Source organism: Micropterus dolomieu, linkage group LG03 (assembly GCF_021292245.1).
Source record: "Micropterus dolomieu isolate WLL.071019.BEF.003 ecotype Adirondacks linkage group LG03, ASM2129224v1, whole genome shotgun sequence".
In the NCBI taxonomy this organism is placed as follows: domain Eukaryota; kingdom Metazoa; phylum Chordata; class Actinopteri; order Centrarchiformes; family Centrarchidae; genus Micropterus; species Micropterus dolomieu.
In genome coordinates, this window is record NC_060152.1 from 7,831,045 (window position 1) to 7,857,362 (window position 26,318).

At 41.0% G+C, this 26,318-nt stretch overlaps 1 protein-coding gene across 1 annotated transcript; it reads left to right on the forward strand.

Annotated features, from left to right (window-relative positions):
- The first annotated feature begins 3,028 nt into the window (after window positions 1-3,028).
- Window positions 3,029-26,318, forward strand: nr2f5 (nuclear receptor subfamily 2, group F, member 5). Its single transcript, XM_046046125.1, has 5 exons — window positions 3,029-3,050; window positions 5,774-6,494; window positions 17,335-17,615; window positions 19,162-19,408; window positions 24,179-26,318. The coding sequence occupies exons 2-5, from the start codon at window positions 6,128-6,130 to the stop codon at window positions 24,496-24,498; spliced, it is 1,215 nt and encodes a 404-aa protein (XP_045902081.1). The 5' UTR covers window positions 3,029-3,050; window positions 5,774-6,127; the 3' UTR covers window positions 24,499-26,318.

Sequence of the window (26,318 nt, forward strand, 5' to 3'; positions counted from 1 at the left end):
TCCAGCTTCAGAGACATGTCAGGTCATGCAAGCCACATAGCATTCCCTGTATAGCCCCCACCACCCTGCCTCCCCTTCACCCCAGCAAAAGGCCCACTGCCTCTTAACAGTGACAAACCCCCTTACACAAGAGGTGTGAGAGTATGTACGGCTGAGTAAGCGTGCGTGTGACATTTTGAGAGATAGTGAGTACTAGCAATCACTTGAGGATTTTAAGTTGTCAAAGGTGGTTTTTGAGATGATCCCTGACAACCGATGTTAAAATGTTAACTCTAAAATGACATATAAGCAAGATTTAAACACATGATAATGAGGTCTAATCTGATAGCATGATAGTGAAGTTGTGAATTACTGATATTTACCTAAAAATCTGTCTTTGCAAACATAATCATTTGGATTTTTTTGAAAGAATGGCAGATGGATTTCCTACAGTAGAACTGATGTGAAAATAAATAAAGATATTTCACTTCCTAGAAATAGTTTTTTAATGTTCTGACACTGATGAATCGAAGTGATAAAAGTAAATAAACATAAGATGCTGGTTGCAATAATAAATTGGTGATTTGTACGGATGATGTTTTTAAAACACAGTTGGGATGGTTATGGTGATGATGGTCCTGTGTGAAATGATGAACTAAAGTTTCACCTGTCAGGGTTGTCAGCAATGGTTCACTGCCTTTGTGTAACATACGCAAGCACTTATAAAATAATGCAAAAATAGGAAATAAAAGGCCATAAATTAAAGTGCAGCTGAATTAAAACTGCCAGGAAGCAATTAGGAAAACACCATAAGTCCTCCAAATGGGGGCCAAAGTTGAACAGATAGCAAAATACGTGTTAAATGAAAATAACTAATTCTGGGAGTGTATCGCTGCCAAATGTTAAAGGTCACGAGACTCGGCGGGGCCTTCGCTCGTGTCCTCTTCGCTTAGTCAGCAAATGGAACCAGCGCCATAATCCCACAAGAATCGAGATGAAAAATGGGTTTGAGATACACAAACAGGGCTGAGATATAGTGCAGAGAAAAGGGTGACCTCTTCCAACTGATAAACAAATAACTAAATAAATCCTGGGGACACTGGGGGTGAGGGAAGCTACCCCCAAGGGGTCAGAGCAGGAACAGATAAATCTCCCTTAAAGACGCCATGCCTCTCCGCAGTTAACCTCTTAATCAACCCCAATCGGCCAAAGGAAACAGCACTGACTTTCAAAAACTATCAGCTCTGTGTCTCTGCAGTGAGTAAACACCCTCGCACATTTGCACAGTGTAAATGTGGGGCCAATCACTCTTCCCTGAAGTTCATCAACAGTGACTCTGAAGAAGATGCAGATGCTAAAATTTAAGTTACACGCCATTCACTTTTTCATGTTCTGTCTTTGTGATGTGCACATACAAACACACACACACACACACACACATACATCTTTTAGCAAACTACAATTGACTTTTTCCTTGTCTCTCCATCAGCGAGTCTTGCTAGAGCAGCACATCAGCGATTAACCTCCTGTGAGCACAAGAGCATCCAGATAGTATCTGGTCATGGGTCATGCAAGACACAGGCTGCAGAAGTCCAGAGCTCCTAACAGACATATTATTCTAAGCTTTGAATTTCTATTTTAGTAACATTCTCAGGTTACATACCTGGTCACTTGATTTACTACACTTGAAGAATATGCCGCTCCCTAAGCCTAGAATCAGTTGCAAAATCACCTGAATCTTTGGTCTCATTGGATGATTTTAAAGTGATTCTAAATGACTTAGAAGCAGGCTCATCTGGCTGTAGATGTTTTGAATGTCTTATAATTATATAATTCTGCGTTGCATTGTGGGCTCTGGTGTTGTCAGGCTGTATATAAATTAACAAGAAAACCGGTGGCCTCTGCACTTCCTAGGCCATCCAGTGCCGTCATGTTTACCACTCCTTGCCCCCAACCTGACACCCTCGTGTGTCAGAGCCTCCCGCTCCAGTTGGTCCAGGCAATTATCACTGAGCATCAAACACAAGTGGCAAACTGTTCTACGCATTTGTTTAAGATACTTTGAGGGCAAAGATTACTATGATTAGACAATTCAAGGTGCATCAGCTCAATCAGTTTAAAGTCATTGTCCACTTTCATTTGTTTCATCTCCCTGGAACATTTTTATGCTGCTGTGGAGCCTTGGACACCCTTTTAAGCCTCAATGTGGGATGAAACAAAACTTGCAAGTGTGTGACCCAGGTTTGCTTGGCATGCACAGGTTGTGATCTTGAATTAGATTAAGTGGAGTTTCAAAGTGGCTTTTCAAACTAACTTTTACATCTTTGAACATATATTTCATAACAAAACCTCTCAAAGGATAGGCTCATATTATCTTACAACAATACTCACATGCCACTATAATGTAAGTGAAGGGGACAATCCATTTCCCCTTTTCTGTGTAAGCTGAAGCTAATATGAGGTTACTTTTTTGCAGGTGTCATTGCCTTAGCCTACTGTATCTGAAATCTGCGAACAATATTGGTACAAATTCTTACTCTTGTGTGGATTTGCTTGTTGTTTTGTTTCACTTTTCAGTTGGGTTAATATCTCTAAACAACTTTCTACTGAGCTATGGATGAAATGTAAGATGTTTGCTCAAGCCTGAATGCATAAATAATGGGAGGCTGAACATGTTGAAAATAACCAACTATACACATTAGTTCTCCTGTTTACTGTCACCAGAGAGATAGTTTACTTACACGTCACGTTTTGGGGAGAGTTGTGAAAGAAAAAAAAAACTTAATGTCCTTAAAAAAAAGAGTGACCGCATAGGCTACATGTCAGCGTGGGTATTGTCTTAACTGAGGGATTAATGGGTGGACATCATATACATTAGCCTAGTAAACCTGAAGTTGATCCTCATTTAATTAACCCCTTTTCGGTGAAATCCTGGTCAGATTCATCATAAGCCTCAGCTGTATAGAATTACACTCTAATTATTAGGTCCCAAACTCTGAGGTGCCCTTGGTCTCTGGCCTACAGCTCATGGAATCTCCTATTAGCGAGTCACAGGGCTAATTGGAAGACAGGTAAGGTTACATGTGACAGCAATTAAGCTGAGCGTAGGGCCAACCTTATGGCCCCCGGCGAGCTGGGCGCTGCTCTCGGGACCCCTAAATGAGGTTTTGTCTTTTTAGCGCTTTCTTTTCTTTTGGGAGAAGCAGAGTTGGGAATTACAGTCCCCCCTTTAGTCTGTAGATAGGATCATGTAAGTAACCTGTAAAATCCTTTTGTTGCGCTCTTGTTGTTTCACTTTTCCTTTACTTTACTCCCCACCCCACCCCCTATTTCTATGCTTGTAATTATAATCAATAACCTATTATTATAGTGGTAGTAACATTATTATTATCAAATGTGTAATTGCAATGATAATGGCAAAGTCTCATGAACATAAGTTATAGGCGTACACACGTAACATGTAGCCTATCAAACTGAAAACATTTTTTAGCCTATATACAGCCAACTATGTAGGCTACTTTAAACGTGGTATCAGGAGCAGAAACGTCATGTCACGTAGGCTAATGAATGAAACAAGAAATTGTCCGAAATAGATAGATAGATATATAGATAGATAGATAGATAGATTCTAAAGTGATGGTGAGAAAACCCGGGAGTCCGTTTTTGATAGATTCATTAAGAGGGGAAATGTGAGAGCGTGTCTAAACACATTATCACTGTTCAGTCCGCGGTCCCATGCAGCACCCTATCTGGAAAAATAATCGGGTCCCCGCTGCTCTCGGCGTGGAAACAAACCCATTGAGAACAACACTGTCACTGTTAATTACCGCAGTGGCCTTTTGTGTGCTTGCAGAGACTGTATAACATAACAAACCGACAAAATCAACACTTTCGCGACTGGCAAACGATTTAAGGAGTGTGCATGGCTCGGTGAGAAGTTTGGCACCTTTTGTTATTGTTAACTTTGTGCAGCTCAGAGGGGCGTTGAGGGACCTGATTTGTGACCTTTTTGGAATATTTTAAATGTTCATTTATTCTGTAAAATTGTTTGTTAGCTTTAGTTTTGTGTTTTTGTACAGTTTAAGCTAAAGTATTTAAAGTTGTACGTGAAGTAAAATAGTATTAGACTATTAGACAACATCATTGGGATGACATCCACTAGACAGCTGCCCCAAGATGGATAACAAGGCAGTGCTGCATGGTAAATAAAACGGCTGGTAAACTATGACCTCTAGTCGTTGATCAGGGGGCAAAACAATGAACAACAAGACATTATATTTTCAGACAAAAACAATTCTTTACTTTTAATGTCATCAAAAATCCCCCAGATTCAGATAGCCTCTTGCACATATAATTTATGACAGATCCCCTGCAGACAGATTTTAAGACACATCAAAATACTCTATTTACTATGCTTTGAAAAAATTAATTGTGTCTGTACTGGTTTTTCCACCAAAAAGATCAATTATCTCATTAAAAACCTTCAAAAGTTTAACAGCTGGGCACAACATGTATTCTTCACTGAAGAGTCAATTCTCAGTGTATGTGCTCTGGAGGTCTCATGTTTCCACATCACACTTGTGTATGTTGCTTATTGGACCATGATTAACCTCCAAATTAGTTGTGATGTCACAAAATCCTGCTCATATAGGTCCACTTTCTTAAACTGAGATTCAAGGTGGGCAGAGAGAAACTTCCTTCAGTCGATAAATGTGAAAACAGCCTTCTTGCCTTCTAGCCTTCATCACTCTTTAGCACTGCAAAGCTCAAATACAAATTAGGCAGCCAAAGAAAAACACATGTTTGAGTGGAGGGCGACTTTAAACTCCTTGCATCCTCAAAATAAATTCCTTGAATCCTCAAAATAAAGACACTACCCTTGTAAAGCCAATTTAAAAGATAAAACTGGTTCTAGTGGTTTTTGCTCCCACTATACAGAATATCAATGCAGCAGAAGTTGTATAAGTAATGTTTATATTTAGTTTCAAATTAGCAGGTTTATTATGTCTGGACACTTTATTTCCAATGGGACACTGATGTAGCCCGTTTTAAAGTAATTGAATCACAACAACCGCTCCTGTCAGTCAAAATGATCCTAATCGACAGCCGTCCAATCAGAGAGCTCCTTACTTTTTAATAGACTTTGGAGGCCAATCACAGGCGGCCCTTCTTTTTTCACCTCTCCCGCTAAGGGGTGGGGATATGACCTTATTTGGCAGTTATGACCTTATATGGAGCGCCGCCAGGGAGGCAGCCGGACGAGGCAGCCCGCTAGTGACACTTTCCCCAAATCGTAGCTTTGACTCTCAGAGGTGGGACAGGCAGTCGAAGGGTGAAGCGATACACTCCAGCGGCACAGATTGTCCTGCGCGTCAACTGTCTTTGTTTAATCTCTCCTACACGGACGATCAGGAAGGATATTTAGGCTGTATGTTGGGTAAATAAATAGCCCACCAGAGCGCACACTGACGTCGCTTTCCAAAAGCTCATCGCTCTCAAGAACAAGGATCGCCTACTGCTCGGGACTGCGCTTTATACTGAGTCCAAGAGCTTGTTGGGACTAATTAAATCCTCCAACGAATAACATGAAATGTGGTCAGTATTAAATCAAGTGTGTCATTCAAGAGGCTGAAGATAGGCTATCTTGAATGAATCCAAATGCAGTAGGCTATTGAACGTGGGATAGACGACCGGCTGAGAAGCGAAATATTTTTGTTTGTTATACTTCGTGTGTTTAGCCCTCTTTCAAATTCTAGAGGCAAACAAGAAGTGAGATTACATTGTATTTTTGCAGCCTACATGCTGACTTATAGGACCGACTTTTCCAAGAGGTTGCTCTCTGAAGAACAACGTGTTTATGGATTGCTGCGCAGCGAGGAACACCGGGAGTTGTAGGCTACGCTCTTATGCATCGATCATGATGATACCTTGCTGTTGCTGTAAACTTTGATAGATGTTTACAGAAAGAACTCAGTAACATAGAAACACGTTTGAAGTAGGCTAAATACGATCAGATTGCCCCCCTGAGGAAGTCGGAAGCGCCTGTTCGCCCTTCCTCTGTTTTTCTTCCAAGACGTCAGCACGGATCTCTATCACTCAGTTTGACTCTCCTGTGATTTTAACAAAGAACAAAGTGTTTGGGGATAGCATGGCAATGGTAGTAAACCAGTGGTCAGAGAACATTTCTGCAGATCCGGGGTCTCAGCTCCAGATTTGCGGCCAGGAGCCTGGCGGGGCACCGGGAACACCCAACGGTTCCACCCCGGGGAACGACGCACTTTCCGGGGACAAGATCCCCAACGTGGACTGCATGGTGTGCGGGGACAAGTCCAGTGGGAAGCATTATGGTCAGTTCACCTGCGAGGGATGCAAAAGCTTCTTTAAGCGCTCTGTGAGGCGGAACCTCTCGTACACCTGCCGGGGGAACCGAGACTGCCCCATCGACCAGCACCACCGGAACCAGTGTCAGTACTGCCGGCTGAAGAAGTGCCTCAAAGTCGGCATGAGGAGAGAAGGTAAGGGCAGAGCTGTGATCTGTTGGTGTGTGATGGATGTAAAATGTGAGGTTGTAGCACGAGAGACTTTGTTTACTAAACGTATTTCTGAGCGTAATGTTGTTCCCTGTGAAATATCAATGTTAATTGGCCATTAAGTCTGGAGCTCAGTCGTAAAAGATTTTACAGTTTTAAAACAGGCGACTAATCTCTCTTAACTCTTCACACTCTTGTTTCTAGTACTGTTTCAATTAGTTTATTGCTTTTCTAGAAGCACTATTTTTGCAACAAAGTACAAATTTGCAGATCATCTTCTTTGTAGCAAGAACACATTTAAGAAACTTCTGGACACAAACAGGGAACAGTGATTTTACCACATTGACAGATTTTCTCTTGCTGTATAAGAAAACAACACATTGAAGACTAAACATTCCACTGTTGAAGTTTTTGTCATTTCACATGTCAAACTAAACAATTTCCAGTGAGACATTTGGTGCGTAAAACATGCGTCATGCTTGGTGTTGCCTGTTGATCGAATAGGTATGTTATACAGCTTATACCACAGCCACCGTTGTTATGGGTAAATAATCAGTCACCACCTGCGGCACCACAATGCTTATTTCACATTTATTTAGGCTACCAAATCTAAACCATTCACCCTGGTGCGCTCCTTTTCTGCGAAATCCCCTCCTTTGTCCTTCTGTTTTAATTATGCTGTTTGCTCACCGCTCACCGACACCCAGAGCCGCTATAAGAGGATGCCGCTACATTTGTTGTATTGTGTTGGATTAACGACGGGTCAGTTAGTGCCAAAGAGGAGGGGTGCAAACGCGTTGGTGAAGAAGAGCGCTTCCATTATTAATTATCCTTCAGCAGGGACAGCCCATTCACGAGAGATGCGATGGTGCATATTTAAAAATGTGAAACAAATCGAACCAAAAGTTCTTTCTATAAACATCTGTGTTGGCAGCGTTACTCATTTATTGTGTTTGTTTATGCACCTTGGAGAGGAGATTACTTGGAGAGGAGATTACTGAAAGTCAGCCATCAGTAGGTCTATATCATTTAGAGAACCTGATTTAGAGGCTGCAGTTTTTATGATCAGAAGGCAGTGACAACCTGTAGATAGCTACATTAAATTTTCTGTTTAATATTTGTGGGGAATGAATGAAAATGCAAACAGCAACGTGTAGGCTACACCGCTAACTATCACACACCAACACAAGTGAGCCATCATGTGCAATAAGGCTTTAATTGTCTTGTGATTGCAAAAAGAGTGCGTTTCACCCACTTATGACCTCAGTTACCCTCAACAGTCTGGGTCTTTAATGAAGACGTCACACTTCGCCCTTTTAATTTCCGTCTCAGAGGACAGCATGCCAGTGCTCATGGACACTTCGGTAGGTGATGTTGAAGGACAGACAGTGTTGCCACAACGACCCTGCTGCCCTTTGTTCTCTGCCTGAGCCAAAATGTAAATACACAGACGGTGGAAATACCCGTCCTCCTTAGAGCCTGAGATGAGATGATCCCTCAAGGGTTCTAGCTAGTGCTCTGCTATGCCTGTGTGTGTGTGTGTGTGTGTGTGTGTGTGTGTGTGTGTGTGTGTGTGTGTGTGTGTGTGTGCACTGTACACAGTCTTACCTCATGTAAAATACCCGCAAGCCACACTGCGTCGGTCGTGCTCCTTTCCAGCTGAATGAACCCGAGAAAATCGCCTGACGCGCCACAGCGTGTTTACTGCAAAAATCTGATTGAGTCTGGTTATGAAACATATAATTTTACCATTCAAACAGGCTAAAAGATATAGCCTAGCAGCAGAGATTTCCCCCCGCGGTTTCTAAACAAAAAGTCAGTTGTCTTATTTAGAAATAGGTAGCCAAAATTAACACTCCTATCTGAAAAGTCATTTCGTGTGCAAAAAAGACTATTTATTTCACTTTGGTGAATCCCAACTTGTTTTGTAGGGAAAACGTCCCTAGCATTAAGTTCTATCGCTATGTTAAATGTTTTGTTGAAAATTAGGCTATATTTTTTGCAGTGCCGACCACAGCCTTGAAGGCTGCATATTGTTCATGTGTCTACGCCTTAAGAATCGCGAGAAAAGAATTAGCGTTGTTGTTCAGATGAGATAACATTATTATGCTGTGCTAGTAGGCTGTAGACTTCACTACAAAAAGATTCCTCTTAAAAAGTCATCCAGTCTCTTGGTTTTATTAAAAAAGTGGAAAATCTGTCCATTTGGCAGAAATTGTTTCAATGTTTCTTTCAATTTAATTTCAGATTCCAGACAGTTATTAAGTTGCATGGCACGTTGGAATAAGGCAAGACAACGTCAGCTGACTGAAAGACAAAAAGAACATTTGAAACAAGTGTATATATCTCTAAATGTTGCAAAAGAAAATAAGAATTTTAAACTCATTGCCTGTTGACATTTTAATAGAGGATTTGTTGTAGTGCTGCCTATAGTTGTGTACAAAAAGCTTAAATGTGGAGCAGGTCAATTTACATTGGCTGAGCTCATTGCATTTGAGGTCAGCAGGATTAAACAGTGTCCTTAAATCCTCTATGTCGGCTGACTTCTGTTTATCAGGCATTATTTTTCTACTTAGGACAATTTTTGTTAAGACATGTTCAATTGTCCAGCTATTTTCACACCATCTTATATGACAGTTTGGAAAAGTAGAGAATTAAAAAATATATATTTAAGAATTTATTGTTACAAATAGTTAAATAGTGTTAAATAAAAGCCCTGAGAAAGGCAGTGAACATAATTAATGATTAATAATTTATGAATAATATCCATTTGCACTTTAAATTAAGTAAATCACAGTTGTTCAGTTATCTTGGCTCCCTTTGATTTTACGAGCTATAAATCACAACATATACCTATTTGAATATTTGTATAAACATAAATATTTATAAATGTTTATCCTAGCATCATTATTTTATTGTAACGTCTACAGTAAATTAAACACAGCTGCATCCTGGAATTCAAAGATTGAAGGTGTCATCTGAAAAGTGGTGGGACTGTTAAAGTATACAGCGGCTATCTTCCTCCCCAGACGTCATACATAAGTCATGTTTCCTCTACATTATTCAACAGGTTCACCTGAGGTTGTCAAGGGGACACAGTGTTTACTCTCAGTTATGATCCAGGTGAAATTGGAATTCAATATTTCTGTTTCCATTCTCAACAAAAGTTACTGAAAAGAAGATCTGGATGAAAATGTAGTTTGTTGAGCTAAAAAAGTTTGTGATTAATCATTCAGAAGCCTGTTAACTTACTTTGAAATCTACTCCGTTATAGCATATAGGTCATAATGTACTTTACACCGCAACAAAGTAAGAACTAAGTCTGAGGGAAAGTACTGCGGATGGAACAACTGGTTAATAGAATTATTTTATAAGTGTTGACTTGTTTTGTTCACATATTAAGTATAAACCTGTCAGGCTACAAAACGTTATGTTTTTGGAAAGCAGAGCCCTGTTGGTGATTAACTCAGTGTGTGTCTTCTGAAACGCCACCATTTCATCACACAGAAAATCAGAGAATCAGTTATAAAAATTGACAGCATGGTTTAATATCACTAGCAGTGCTGCGTGACTTTTCTGTTTTAACTAAACTAAATTGATATTTAGCTGCCTGCTGAGAAGACATGCTAAAAGTTTAATGAGCGGACTTCGTTAGATTTAGAACTTCTTTACTTTCAAGTGAGTTTCTTTTTTTTCCCCAAAGGGGATGTTTGACCTCTTTCTGCAGATTGTTGTGTAGAAGATAGTATCATTTGTTGGTGACTTTTTTTCCAGAGCACCTTTCAGCACCATGACAGCAAACATATCTGTTCTGGCCTCAGTGGGACTCAAACCCCTAAAACCGTGGCAGCGTTAGTGTCATTGTCTCACCACACAGCTACACACAACCTCCACTTGTTTCTCTGCCAGTGCAGTTTCCAGGCTGAATAGGAAGCAGAGAGGCAAAGAGAATCAGTCTGACAGTTCTTTGAAGTGGAGTGAATGTTTTAATTTTGAAACAGCCCACAGGGATGAGCTGACTTCACTGAGACCCAAAATACACGTGTGGTAGTTTATTGTGCTGATGAATGCATACACACACAATGGTAATGTCATCATCTCTGTCGTTTGTGACTTGAATCACACACCTGGGCAGCTATGAACACACCAAATGCATGCAGACACAAATATTTAATTTAATATTTAGAGTGTAGTGACAGTCTCAACATTAATTTGTAGAACAGGAACATGTAATACCTAAAACATGCATAGTGGGAAAGCTGCTGTCTCCTCTGACCCATATTGCACTCTGACAAAATACCAAGAGCAGCGGAAAATATAGGTCAACCAAAACTAAAACATTAATAACAGACAGGCTCAAGTCAAAGTCCAAATGTGTGAACTGGACGGGGCCTCTCCAGTGAGTAAATACCCCAGTGGTGCACTAAAGTCTGACTGACAGCATGTATTGACTAATCCATACTCCACAGTGGGCTTGTAACAGCGGGCAGTTTAACACCAAAACACAGCAGTTTCGCCTCCTTTAGCTCTGAAAACCTTTACTTATCCCAGTAATTTAGCTATTGACAAATTCAAATACTTAACCCCAGCTACCACACTCATAGGCTGAATCATTATCAAAGGTCTCTCAGAGAAAAATGGCTACCATTGACATATCGCTCAGTACTGCCCAGCATTCATTTAAAGTGATTCACTGGAGCCCATGATGTTATCTCAAGGCTAACTTTAATGCACATAAAGGCATGTGGTTGAACAGATGAATGGTGCCGATTTTTTAAATGCTTTTGGGCATATCAAGGTGAGGCTTCATGTTGCAATATAACACATAATGGCCACTTCCATATAAAATTATATAAATATGTTTTTTATCTGCACATCCCACAGTATCAAAAAGTAAATGTAATGTGACCATCTCAGGTGTATTTGGTCAATCACTATAACATGCTGACTGACTCTGGACTCTGGCCTGCGTGTGACTTAAGTCGCTCAACCTGTTTTTGTATGTCACTCGGGTCACTTGTAATAACACACATTCAAGAAAGAGGTAGGGAATTTGTCAGTCACTGTCAGGAACATTTAACCCCCAACAGGTCTTCTCCTTCAGTCTGCCACACGTATGCTCTCTACTAATCTGTGCCCATTTATATCTTAGGCATGTAGTTAATGATCTTATCTGTGCTCTCTGAGTGGAAGTGCAGTGGTAATAATGACAGTGAAAAAGAGGCAGAAGAAGCCACAATGCAACAAAAAAAAGCCATAATTAAACTTTTCCTATTTGTCCCCAACAGTTTTAGATTTTCATTTTAATAAATATGGGATATTGACCATCGATGTCTTCCACTTCTACTATGATGAAGGTTCCTCTCTGACCACAGTTAATATTAAAGAATAATTTCACCCAAATAAGTCAAGTCATCAATAGAATGAATTTTTATTGTATGATGACAATAACTAGCTTGGGAACCAGACAAATCTGCTCATGTCCTATTTGCTCTGGTATACATTTGCGAATTTGTCTGGCGATGCTAGGCTAGATAACACAAGGTGACAAATAAAGCAAGGCAGCTAAGAGCTATTTAAAAGAACACATGTATGCACAGCTTGATACATATCTTCACCAAAACATAAACTTACAAAAAAGACTTAGTCCTCCTGTGGCCCACTGTGTGGTAAATAAAGAGGAGCAGGCGGGTGTAAGTGTAAATAAGGATAGCATGAATCAGTCACTGAGTAAGGGGTGAATTTTGTTTACTAATTAATGCAGGAGCTGCCTCATCCACGTCTGAGAGACTGAGGCAACTGCATCCACACAGCAAAGCCACCAAACTTCCTCACGCAAAGCTCTTCTGCCCTCCATGTCTCTGTCTCTCTCTGTCTGTGTCACTGTTTTCCCTCCCGCTCCTGCACTGCCTCCGGTTTTTCTGCACTCTCGTTCTGTTGTGTCTCTCACGTTGGCTGCATACCTCTGCTCTTTCATGTTCGACACACAACTGGGGACAGAGTCAGTCCTCTACCAGTGTGCTGATGGCTTATTCAAAACCATTTCTCAGTAAATGTGAAGGAAGAGACCAGTAGTGTTCTTATGAGCAACACTTGTATAGTAACAAAAATCTTTGCATTTTTTCTATTTCTATATATTCTTGTTTTTAACAGTGTGTCAGTGGGGTGCAACAATTAACAATTTCCAGCAGCCCTAAGATCTCGCTTGAGTGTTCAAATCAGCCTTTACTGCACTATTTGTACCATTAAACATGTATTTAATGTGACAGTTCAGTGTTTTGTCCACAGACCAGCATTCACTTTTATTTTACTACTATTAATTTTATTTTTACTTGTGTTTTGAAATGCTGAGCACAACGAGTTGTTGTTTAAGGTGAGAATTTGAATGTTGTTTTTTTCTGTCAGCACGTCTGTGTAAAATAAACAGAAGAAGAAGTTGGTCTAGCATGAAAGCCTCTTCTTGCACAATAGCATACAATGGGACAAATACTGTGGACCATGGACTCAACAAGACTCTTTGAAACCTTTAAACCACAGTCCACAGTATGTGAACATCTCATATCTTTTTCATAGAAGTAAGTAGGACACCATGAGTTACAATGTACTACTTAACACTCAGGGGGAAAAAACATAAACTTAAATGTTATGGTGTAGAGTAGGATTTAACAATAAAAAAACAGAATGCATCTTAATAATCAGGTGACCCCTAGAGCAGTGTTAGCCAACCAAAACAAAGATCATCACAGGACTGCCCGCTATTTCATTGACAAATTATATACAACATTTAGAATTTCAGTATAAATACATACCAGCAACTTGAGCTTTACACCACAGTTGGCATTCAAATGATAAATATTTCCATAACTGTTTTTTGTCTATCTCAATCTCTAACTCTCTCTTGGTTTATACATTAGCTCCTCTTTGCTCCTCTCCAGCTCTCTTTGGGAGCTTTGCCCTGTTGCAGAGCACTGACCCGCAGGTCAAAGTTCAGGGCCAAAATAAAACTGCCATAGCCATGGGGATATTACCTTGGTGTAACATCACACACTGCCCCTCTTAGCTCGGTCACACCCATGTGCATTCACATATGTTTGTAGTGAGACACACATATAGGCAAACACACTGAAACATGATCTCTTTTACATTCCAAATCCATTTTCAGCAGACAAAAGTTTTTTTTTTTTTTAGCTTTACAACCATTTGTTTTGATATTGTGCTGATTGCAGCATTGCATCATTTTGTAATGTTATAAACCTCCTTCATACATGCACACACAAACACACACGCACACTCAGTTGAGCTGTGCCATGGAGACACAGTCACAGGTTCACGCAGGGTAACGTATTTATTTTTTACTCGCCAATGGAAGCTTTGAAAATGGAAAAGCTACTTATTAAACGCAACTGTCAGAGTGAGCCAAATCTATAATGTGTCTGTGTCGCCCCGGCACCGTGACCTTTTAGTCCAAATGTTGATAGGCCTTAATTGTATTTAGCTGCTGTAATTCCACTAACAGTCTGACCCAGAGGCTAATCCAGGGCAGCCAGGCAGCGAACTGTGCACTCTGCCAGCTGCCATTTGCTGAAGTGGCATTTTGAAAGTCGCAGCTGAAATGTCCCATGGTACCTATGTTTGCATGCACTTTCCTCCTCTCCCTCTTGTGCCCTCATTTTATGTCCTACCTACACAGGATACTGTTTGTTTCGGGTTTTAGTGATTTGTAGGTGTTTTTTAGTGTGTTTTCTGCTCTATATTTGGTATCAGATTTGCAGAGAAGAATAACTGTGCATCGTGAAGTTTTCTAGCCTTTTTTCCTCCTCTTACTGTCAGACGATAAGCTCAGTCAATTAAATTAAGCTAAGCCACGGTGCACCAATTAAAAAGCAGGAAACGGTTCATGGCAGACACCCAAATCTGACTTTATACTCCCATCCCCCCTATATTCTCTCCGTCTCTGACCCTGCTTTCCTTTTTTTCTCTTATCCTCGGGCATCTGTTTCTCTCTAATGTCAATTCTGTCTCTCTCGCTCTCTTGCTGCCCTACTCTATGTCAAGATACTACATCTCTGTCTCTATACTTGTCTGTCTTTCTCTCTATTCATTGGACCTTTCTATAATCACCTTGCTCCCTTTTCTCTCCCTCTCTCTCTGTTCCTCTGTCTAGTCAGCCAGCTGCAGGCGAGGAAAAACAGAGAGTGATGTGTCTCTGTTGGAAGTACTCAAGTGCTCTGCCTCTCAGCCATGAGTGACCCCCACAATGAGGCTTTTGAAAAGTCAAGTGGATCAAGTAGATTCGCCACCATCCGCAGGATTAACAACTAATCAATATGAGAGCAGATTAATAGCTGTGAATTCACATATCAGAGACATGAGAAGCAGCCACATCCCAACAGGTTGTGGAATTTGTGGAATGTCATTCAATTCTGATAAATTTGATGAATTCAAAAAATTAAATCAGGGACAATATGTTTTACAACCCGTTCAATACATTAGCGAGAAGCCCCCCCCCCCCCCCAAAAAAATCTGTAAATGTTCCCCCTTCTAGAAAAGATGTCTTTAGATGAAACACATGAACAAACCAGGGCAGAATGACAGTTTTAGGTTATGGAAGTGCTCTGACTTAGATAAGGACAGTCTGAGAAGAATCTTCGACTTCCAGCAGCCGAAGAAATGACATCCATTGTCCGTCGTGAGCGAAGGAGGAAGTCGGGTGACATTATCATAGAGGGGAAAAGTCTGCACAGGGAGGAGGTCAGGTCAACACAGAAGGTGGCTGTTTGTTGCCCGTTTCCTACCGACTGTCAACCAACAACTTTCTTTTAACCATGATCATTGTTCCATAACCTTAACCACGTGTTTATCATTGTAACCACACCAACAAAAGTTCCCTAACAACAAAGTGCTCATTTTAACCCTAACCAAGGTGTGCCTTTGCCTAAACCTAACCAAACCTTACAGACAGCATGGTCAGATCATAACTGATTTGTTTACTTTTAACAGTTAACTAAGGGTTTTGGAAGGCACAGACAAACGATGTTGTCCTGCTGAGAGGGATGTCAGATCATAAAATGCTTCAATGTGCCATTTTAAAGGGCACTTACAAACAACATAATTTGTCGTTTATTTTGGAAACATTCATTACTGTATGATTTAGCAGTCTTTCACTTCACACTCAAAGCACCTTAAAGTGACTGAAAACATGTTTGACATGGTAATTTTTGTGGAAATTGCGGCACCTCGCTCAGGGACTACTTCCACCCCTGCTGTTCAAAGCGGTGGTTTATTTTCTTTGCTTCGTGAAATCCTGCAGAGACAGACATGTGTGGCTAATCTGACAGCCGTCCTTTGCAAAGCAAGACAAGAGTTGCTGTAGTGCGAGTGACAAGGAATATCCCATTGTGCAATGTCTTTGTGACAGGCTACACCTCATAGCTCAGCCCAGCGAGACTTCGTTGTTTGCCAAAGGAGACCACATTCTCTCTCTCTGGGAGAGAACATGGGTTGACACAGGTTCACAGGGAAAACTAGTAGTCTGAGGTCAACACCTTTTGTGAAGAGGTATTTTTTTCTGCTCAGAGGACAGGCTAGAATTAAATGCATTTTTATAATGCTCTTGAGTGATTTGACCTCTCATTTTTCCAGGCGTGTCACTATGTTCAATTGACACAGCTGCTGTGTGTGAGGTGACAGGTGTGATGCACAGTTGAAAAGCATTTTCCAAACCCCGCCTTTTCCCTTTTCTTTCACCCCTCTCTCCACTTTCTGCCTCCATGTGTGTCTTTATGTAAACCAGCGCACTCTATCTGAAGCCTCATCTCAGGCGATATTCAAACATATTGAACTCTGCACCTTTTTTCTCCTTCCCCTCTTCCCTCTCCCTGCCCTCAATTTCACTCAACTTATCACCTCTCACTCTCTCCCTCTCCACCTTATCTCGCCATTTCACCCTTTTACCTCATTTTTCCCCAGACGCATGGCCCCCCCTTTGCATTTTCATTGCCTCTCTCTCCTCTCTCTTTCTCTCTGTGTAACAGTAGATGGAGTTATTAGTCAGACAGTGGGGATGACTGAACAGGTGTTTTCCAAATGGGCCTTTGAGCACTCGCCGCATCATCATCGCTCCACAGGGGGGTTGGGCATTTGTGTGTGTGTGTGTGCGTGTACTCGAGAGCTTGGCCTCTGCGTGCCCTTTTCCCCTCAGGCTGAGCCATTTGCCAGTAGAGGTGGTGGTGGTGGTGGTGGGGGGGGGGGGGTTACTGTATGTATTCATGTGTGGTGTGTGCATGTGCATATGCGTATGCGGGTGCATAACATATGTAGGTGTAAAGAAGTGTTATATCTTTACCAGCTGCTGCTTGTCATTACTCATTGATGCACAACAGCAGTGTAGAATGGCCTTGGCCTGGCCACTTTCCACAACTCCACTGAAAAGACGAGCGCTGACATATTTAGAAGTCAGAGAAATGTTCCCGTCTCCACACTTTTTGCCCCCTTTGACCCCATTCCGCAAACCCCCCACCCGACACATGACATGCCCAATTTCACTCTTTCTTTTCTGTCTTCGTCTCCTCTCCCTTCTGTTTCTCCTGCTGGCTTTTAGGTTTAACTTCACTTTACATGCAGGGAGTGCAGAGGCTGTTTAGACCAGGTTAAGGCATATTGCATACTGTTATAGCAGGCTTCCTAAATCATAAAAGCGTAATAACAATCTCATGGTATTAAAAGACTGAGATGAACAGAAAAACTGGAAAAATGTCACATATTCATGGCTTTAAAAAGTTCAGACTTATGTGGCTAAATCTTCCTCTGTCTTGTTTTCCATCAGCTGTACAGCGAGGACGTACATCGAACTCCCAGAGCAGCCCAGGACAGTACCTGACCAACGGTACCGATCCGTACAACGGCCAGCCCTACCTATCTGGCTTCATTTCCCTGTTGCTGCGTGCCGAGCCCTATCCCACATCTCGCTATGGGGCCCAGTGCATGCAGGGAAACAACCTGATGGGCATTGAGAACATCTGTGAGCTGGCGGCCAGGCTGCTCTTCAGTGCTGTTGAGTGGGCCAAGAACATCCCTTTCTTCCCTGATCTGCAGCTCATGGATCAGGTGAGTCAGCCACTTTGATGACTGACAAGAGTATCCATTAATATATCCAACCAGCAAACTTATTTTTCACTGATGGCAGAAACAGGCACACGTGACATTTGATATGGATAGACCTGACATGTGGATTTATACCAGCTGCTACCAAGTCTTGGCACAGAGTAATTGCCTGACCTATAAATATTCACATGCACCTTGGGCATAGTCATCACAAATAGGTCATGATATAGCTGCACCATATGATTACATTATTATATTTTTAACACCATTTTTCTCTCTCGGTATGTGCTTTAGTATCATACAATTGGTTTTAAGTCCACTATAAACCCGCTTTTCGTGTATTTTAGATTCTTTTCAACCAGTTGTCAAAAGACTCTGTTTACACCAGGCATCAACAAGTGTCAGAGCAACAAGTGTTGGTGTAACTTAACTGCATCTTAATCTTACACATTTATCTAGATTATCCAGTGTAGACAAAATAATTTAAATGCTTAAAAGAAGAAAACTTGTAAACAGAAATGGACCGTTATTGTAAACACTTTTACATAATGGATCATATTAGGTTGCATGCTGATTGCAGGCCAAGTGTCCAAATATATCTCGATATCCTCGCTGAATGGGTTCAACTTCTATTCATCATATATAATGATTTCCCTCAAAACATGATCCGTAAATTGCACATTGGAGCATTTTTATTCCATATACTAAACTGCTGATTGCCCAGTTATCTAAAAGAAAACAAATACTGCTAATTGGCAAACTCATTATTTTTTCAGTAGTGATGACATTAGAGTTGAACTCCTCTTCCATGAGGTTTTTACATCATTTATTTATCAACCCCTACTGTATATTATGATCACTATGTTTCCATATTCCATATTTAAAGCATATTTATTTTCTTCCTATCATAACGCAGCTTCTTGGAATCTATTTGACCTTTTAAAACTGGCAATCAACACTTCAATACATGATTCATCTTTATAGTCACTTTTTGAGAGTTAGGCACTCTCTGTGAGCTTTATGGGATGTGCCTGGTTTGCTTCCTCCTTCTTTCAGTGTGTGAATATGAATGAAGCTCCTGTCCTGTGTGTAGTTTGCATTTGCTCTTTGATGATGTGACCAAATTCTGGATTATTCTGTCTTTGGATTATGAGTTGTCCAATGGATCTCGTCTTCCTTTACACTTTATTTTTATTAGAATTAATGTGTATGTGAGCTACTGAATTACAGTTTGACTCATGTTGATGCTTGGTGGGAACTGTTTCTAAAGCCTGTAACAAGAAGGAAAAAAAACATGACCAATTCTCATATGTGCATTTTTAAACAACATTCCTATTAAATACATTTTTAAATTAAATTTGACCCTGTAAAACACACCTTTAGTGTCTGTAAGAATCATATTTCTGATTAAAAAACAATTATTGTCTTAAAATAATTGAATTCAACATTTTATTAAAAATTTTATGTTTTTGAGATATCCTGCTGACACAAGCAGGAGTGAAAATAATTTCCAGCCTGTAATAACCATTCTATTCTATCTGTATTCTAGGTGGCACTGTTGCGCATGTCGTGGAGTGAGCTCTTCGTCCTCAATGCCGCCCAGTGCTCCATGCCGCTTCATGTGGCCCCCCTGTTGGCAGCAGCAGGCCTGCATGCATCACCCATGTCAGCAGAGCGCGTGGTGGCCTTCATGGACCACATCCGCGTCTTCCAGGAGCAGGTTGAAAAGCTGAAGGCCCTGCAGGTCGACACAGCTGAATATTCCTGCCTCAAGTCCATTGTGCTCTTCACGTCCGGTGAGTTTAAATGAAGAACATGTCATATAGAATCACAGGGAGACATGCATGAAATGTCAGTGGTGTCATGGGTCTGTAATGTAACATTGAACAAGATGTTGAAGCAGGATTTAACTAGAAGTAGATGGCTCCAGAGTCAGTAATCTGATCTTTAAAAATTATTACAAATTCATGACCTAAAAATCTAAATCTAGGGTATTTTTTATTACTGGTTAGAATTTTGATGCAAGGTGTTTACTCATTAATACAAATTGCATGTTAGATAAGTCAAGTTTAATATCACAACCCAATATAGCAATGCTATAATCATAATATGCCTTGAAGTCCCACATTGTCAATAGTTCCAGACCCAGCTCTAAGAAACAAGAAAAAACTTTAAAACTTAAAAAATGAATAAACCTACAGAGAGCAACTACTGCTGCTCATAGTAATATAAAGTATAACATGAAATTATTATTATATTATTATAAGTCGAATGTTGGTATAATAAATCCAAAAAATAGATTAGAAAACTAGGAATTCATGTTCGTATCAATGTCATTCTATGCTTATGCACTGTTGGACATTTTAAAATAGCCAGCAAAATCTCTATCTAATAACATGCACGAGTTAAAGTTTTTAGAGGATCCACTGTGAGAGGCAAGCATCTCTCGCACACACACAGTGGTCCTTAATTAAGGCTTCAATGCCAAATAATTTTTTAAATCCATAAGTGAAGGACACCTTTGACTAAATGAGAAAGCCATTTAACACATAGATGAAGCCAGCAATGTTACATATTTATGTCCACTAAGCTCTCTGATGAGCAGCACTATATTTTAGTAAATAAGAAATCAAGAGAGAGGTCCTGCAAGTATTCATGTTTGTCTGTTATGATAGTGGCCGACTACTGTATGACACACAATCCAAGACAGAACCAAACTCCTGTCCCTGGTTGTATATTTTGACCATTACTTGATTAAACCACATAATAATATGTGATCTTAGCGCCAAGAAACGTTTATTCCCTCTGCTATTTTGGAATCCTGTTTGAACTCACACACGAAGCCAACTTCAACTGTGCTTAACCCACAACCTTTTCACCTCCACTGAGCTTCACCGAGACGTGACCTCTAAAGCTGCAGCAGATATTGTCTCATTGGCTCCATATGTAAATGCTGCCGCTACAGTCCTCCCACTAGTCAGTCATGGTCTCTGCCCTCCATGAATTTGACTGTAATTCAATCGCTCCCTCATACTATAAAAGGCCGCTATTGACCCCGTGAGTAGCTGCTCGTGCCTTAAATCACCTTTTTTCTGAAGTTAACCATAAGCTTTCACCTGAAGCTTTAACTTTTGTATTTATCTTCAAGTGCTCTGTCACTTAGCAATATTTGGATTTTGTCCATCTAGTACATTGTTCAAAACATTTTGTGGGAAAGGAAATGCCAAAGAAAAGAGATGTGTTTTTAACAGTGATTTAAAACGTTCGAGAGTTGGGGCGGTTCTGATATGGACTGGCAGGTTGTTCCACAGGTTAGGGGCAGCTACACTAAAGGCTCGATCGTCTCTGGTTTTAAGTCTGCTTCTGGGTACATCTAGGAGGAGGAGATTGGTCTCTCAGCACTCTAGCTGCAGTATGAACGTGAAGAAGCTCCATTAAGTACAATGGAGCCAATCCATTAAGGCATTTAAAAGTTAAAAGTAAGATTTTAAAATCAATCCTGTAATGTACAGGAAGCCAGTGGAGGGAGCGCATATTCTATCTGAATCCACCGATCCATATATTTATGACATTTTAACAAAAAGGAAGCTAGCAGCCACAATCTGCTAAAATGTCTTTCTTGTGACATTTAATTAACATTGCCTGCAGTCTGTAATTTCTTACATTAATTAAACCACTCTCTTGGCTCAGTATATTACAGTCAATGGGACTTAATGACAAGGAAAACGCCTTCATGCTAACATAGATTTCTTGATTTATTGCTGTTTGCATATAGAGCTCTTGAGCTTGAGCCTAACACCTTCACTGTGTTGCTTCTCCCCACTGAGCTGCAGACAAGAGTAAATCAAAATATAATGGTTTTACATTTTGAGGAAACCCATGAGATAGCCATTGTTTTGATACTGCTTATATACAAACCCCGTTGAGGTTTATCCCAACAGTCACTGGGCTCCAGTGCCAGCCAAAATACTGTCACATCTGGGATACTTCACTGAGAGATCATGCTTTGTGACCCAGGGGGAAACGGATGTTGAAGAAGCCAACACTGAGATGTCTCTTGTCTGTTTTTTTTTACTTCATTTTCCCTCTTTTTTTTCCTTGCATGGCTTGTCAGATTCACCCAGCGTCTCTCCTCCATGTATCTGGGTGGCTGTGCATCCACCTCTCCCTTTTCTTCCTAGCTTTCATCAGCCATCTCTCCTTCATGATCCCATCTATTATTGAAACCAGTCATTCACCCTTCCTCCCTACACTCCCTAAACCCAACCCCAAGCTCAGCCCAAGCCCAGGGACCCCTGCCCCCACCAAGCGAGTTTAATTATGTATGGTGGGATCCAGTGAGATGGAGGATTCGCCACAGCCCCGGCCATGACCTACATAACCCCTGTAGCCCTGAGCATCCCATGTGACTTCCCTGTATGCTGGCAGTTGTACCCACATGTATACACGTTGCAAAACAGTGCAAGTCTTTCCAAAAGAAGACAATACATTTAGTGAAACATGCAGATATTAACATAGATATTTGAATTTAATGGAGACAGACATGCACACACGCACGTACTAGATCTGTTAATAAACTTGACTCCTGCAGACCTGGTAGGGTGAGCTAACAAGCTCCGACAAACACCAATCGTCTCTCACCTCCCTCTGAGTCCCCTCCCTCCGCTCCCCCTGTGAAGCCCAGTCCCATCAAGCCACATCAGAGAATGGGCATCTCAGTGCTGCCACCCTGATCCCTCACCCCCACTGACCCGGTGTGTGCCCAAGGATCAGACAAAAGAACACTGCGCTTGGCGAGGAAGGGCGCCCACAGAGCTGTCGCTTCGGCACACAAAGTGGTTTCAGTCACACAGACAGCTTTGCTAATCCCAAACAGGCAGTGACTGCCTTGTCACGCAGGACCCAAAATGGCGGTCTGACATGAAAGCAGTCCATCTGCCCCCCAAGTGGAGGGAAATACAGCTGAAGTGGGAGCAATTATTCACTCAGAATGATGAGAATAGTGAAGGCGGGGGGTGGGGAGGTTTTTACACACTCGATTAAAATATGACGTAAATTAAAAAATTTTGTTGTGCGGAACTGAGGCCCAGCAGAGCAAGGTTTACACAGGGGACAGATCAAAGTGTGAGATGACAAAGGGGACCTATGATGCAAGGTGACAGGTTAAAACACACGGGCCATCACTTATAGACTAAAAGAATGTGCTTGAGAAGAAATTGCCCTCATCGAGAACCTGTCTTCCAAATGAGGGTTCATTCAGGGGGCAGAGTCAGAGAGTACTACCACTGAATGTACAGTGTGTGTGAATACAGTAAAATGTCTTTGTTTTGAGTTCATGTATCTCTGACCTCTTTTGCTAAATCCCCAGTGTTCTCCCCTGCACACAGAGGGTGCGAAAAGTATCGCGCACAGTGTTACACACTCTCTCGGTTGTGTGAGACTCTTGCCAAGGCGGGGGCCAGCAGGAGGGGAGGTGTGAGGAGGTGTGAGGCAGAACATGACCTCCAGCTGCGGGGAAAGGGAACGCTGTAGTGTGCTGCGAACACAGACAACAGGGGTGTAGTAGATACATATCTCTGCAGTGACAACCTCGATTTCATCAAGTTTAAGAAAGATTTCTCTGACTTGAGGAATTTGAAAGGGAAAAAATACTTTTACCCCCTCTCTCAATCAACTAGATAAGATATAAACTACATGTAAAGTATCAGGTCAAGATTTCACATTGAGCCACCCACTGTGTCTGCAAAATATCTAATATTGAACATTTTATCGCAAGTTAAATCTAAGCCTCAGTTTTCAGACTACACAATATCAACCCGATAACAGGTCACTGGGAATAAAACTAAAAATCAGATTGACAATTTGTTACTTGTCCAGTGCAGTGTGTCCAATATAAAGACAATCCATCCTGCATCCTTAACATTTCACAAGGCTTCAAAGGAAATATTAAAATGTCAGATTTTCTTGCCCCTTCTTGACATGTTTAACAACATCTTTAATGCACTCAGTGACCCATGGTTGTTGACATTGATCCACAAATCTCTCTGGCCTCTTCTGGCCGACGACCATCATCATATAGATTGTGAAAATTCTAATCCTTTGTGTTAATTTTTTGTAGCTAGTGGAGCAATATCTTAGTAACGAGGATGTGTGTTGGATTTCAGCTGTGTTTACATTTTCAAAGAATGTGGTTGAGGTCTAAAATTTATTAATATAACCCTATTGCTCCCTCTTCTGAGGGAAAAACTCTATTGTCTAACTCTATTTGCTAATTGATGATTCAAATCACTCTTGTAACTAAACCCCGTCCACATATTACAGTACACTGTAACTTCTGGGCAGCATGATCAACTTATCTGACAAAGTGAACTTCTTGACAGACAAATGTTGTGTAGTCTGCCCCAAGCATGAATCTGTCTCCTCCCCATTCTACATATCCATCAACTGATTTTGCTCATATTTTGTAGATTCTGTTTACTTTCTTGCAGTGTCTTTTCAGGCACTATAATCTTCTTTTTGATCCATTGATAAACCATGAATCTTAATATTCTTTTCCTTCCCTCCAGATGCTATGGGGCTATCAGACGTTGCCCACGTGGAGAGCATCCAGGAGAAGTCCCAATGCGCCCTGGAGGAGTATGTAAGGAACCAGTACCCCAGCCAGCCAAACCGCTTTGGACGTCTCCTCCTCCGCCTGCCCTCCTTGCGCATCGTCTCTTCTCCGGTCATCGAGCAGCTGTTTTTTGTTCGGCTGGTTGGCAAGACACCTATCGAAACACTGCTTCGCGACATGCTGCTCTCGGGTTCCAGCTACAACTGGCCCTACATGCCCACCGTACAGCGCGAGCGGCCCATCTCCCTCCACTACAACGAGAATGGGCCCTGAAGTGGAGAGACAGATGAAGCTGAACGTCCATCTGACTACTCATTCATCCATCCTTCCTTCCCTTCATTCTCTGCATTTAACTTCTCAGCTATCCCAGTGGAAGCATCACCCTCACCATTCCGCTCCAAAACCCAGACTGACAATATCATCCGAGACCGTCCCAGTTCCACAAGCCAGCCAGTCATTTACAATGGCCATTGCAGAGACTCAAGGTCCATTGCAGTCCCTCAGCCGATGGTGCAGTCTACATTTGAGATGTGGCATGAGATGGTCAAGTTGGTAGAAAAAGTTATGCGCCGTTAACCAGCAGGTCTGTTGGACTCACTTCAGATGTCAATCTAAAACCCCATGAAAACAGGGGCAGCAAAAGACAATACATTTGCTTTATTGTTGGTGCTATGCTTATATTTGCAGAGACAGTGTACATCAGAATCCCAGTATGGCAAATACTGAGCAAGGGCTTTGCTAAAGGGACTCTGACTGAGAGCACAAGGCCCAATGTATATACCAATTTTTGAAAAGAAAGCCAGAAGCCATTAAAGAAAAGACAAATGCCAAAATGTCTTGGACTTTTGCAGATGATATGTTTTAATATGTGTGTTTGTATTGGCACTGTTTATATGGAGAGAAAACTCATGATTGTGTCCATATGTACAGTATATTGGTGATTCATAGGCATCTATAGCAAATTGGGGTTTAATGGAAAAAGCTCAGGTTCAAAGGGTGGGTAGACTGACAGACATGCCAATATCAGTGTAAGAGCAAAAATACAAACCCAGCAAAATTTACACTTATCAGCCTGTGCCAAAGCTGAAAAATGCATAGTGTTTGAATATTTTTGTGGTAGTGTTGGTGATGAAATGTTAATGTTTGGTTCGTCTATAATTTGACTATACTTGTTTTTGGGTCTCAGGGGGGAGAAGGAGTTTGTAAAAAACAAATAAAAAAGCTTAGGCACTTGCATTGTACACTAGTCAGAACCTACACTTATTCACTCCTGTAACATCACAGCACTGGTAGATTCTTGCTACCCTTATGCCATTTGATTGATTTACCTTTTTACTTATTGAAAAGACCCATTAAAACTCTATACATGTTGTCATCACAGTTATCAGAGGAGTGACAGCTCATCCTCATTATTGTTTTATAGTCTTGATTGTCAATATTGGACCTTTTGGACTGGGGAGGAACATTTTACAAAACTAGCTGTACTTGCCTTAGAACAAAGATTTTGTCACTGAGCATTTATCTTATGACTGTGCCATAATCTCTCGTTACCTGTTATAACAGGTATTATGTCCTGTCAGGAGAGGAAATTAACTCACATGATGTAAAAATGATTAATGTGCACATACAGTTATAGAAAGTGATGCAAAATAGCAAGAAAAACTTGTGTGAACATACATTTCTGCTTTAACATCATAATCATTTTCATTTTTTAGTCCTCATGCGAGTTCTTTTCTACATCCTGATGATATTGTCACGTAGGGAAAACCCCCTTGACTCATGTAATTTGAGCTTATCGTACCGATACCATAGAGAAAAGTATCACTAACCTCTGAAAACCTCAGTCTATGTTACAATATTATCCCAGTTGGACTGTGACTTAGCTTAGGACTATTTTAAGTAGTAGTTTGTTTTTTTCTTCCCCTTGGTGGGAGCATGTTTGTTTTGACAACCTGTCTCACATTTCCAACATGGCACTGTGGTATCAACATCAAGTATTGGTATTGAAAAAGCCATCTGGGACCTTAGAACGCTGTCTGTTGATAAATGAATTCACGGAAAGTTTCTATGAGTTTGTTTTTATCTTCTCTACT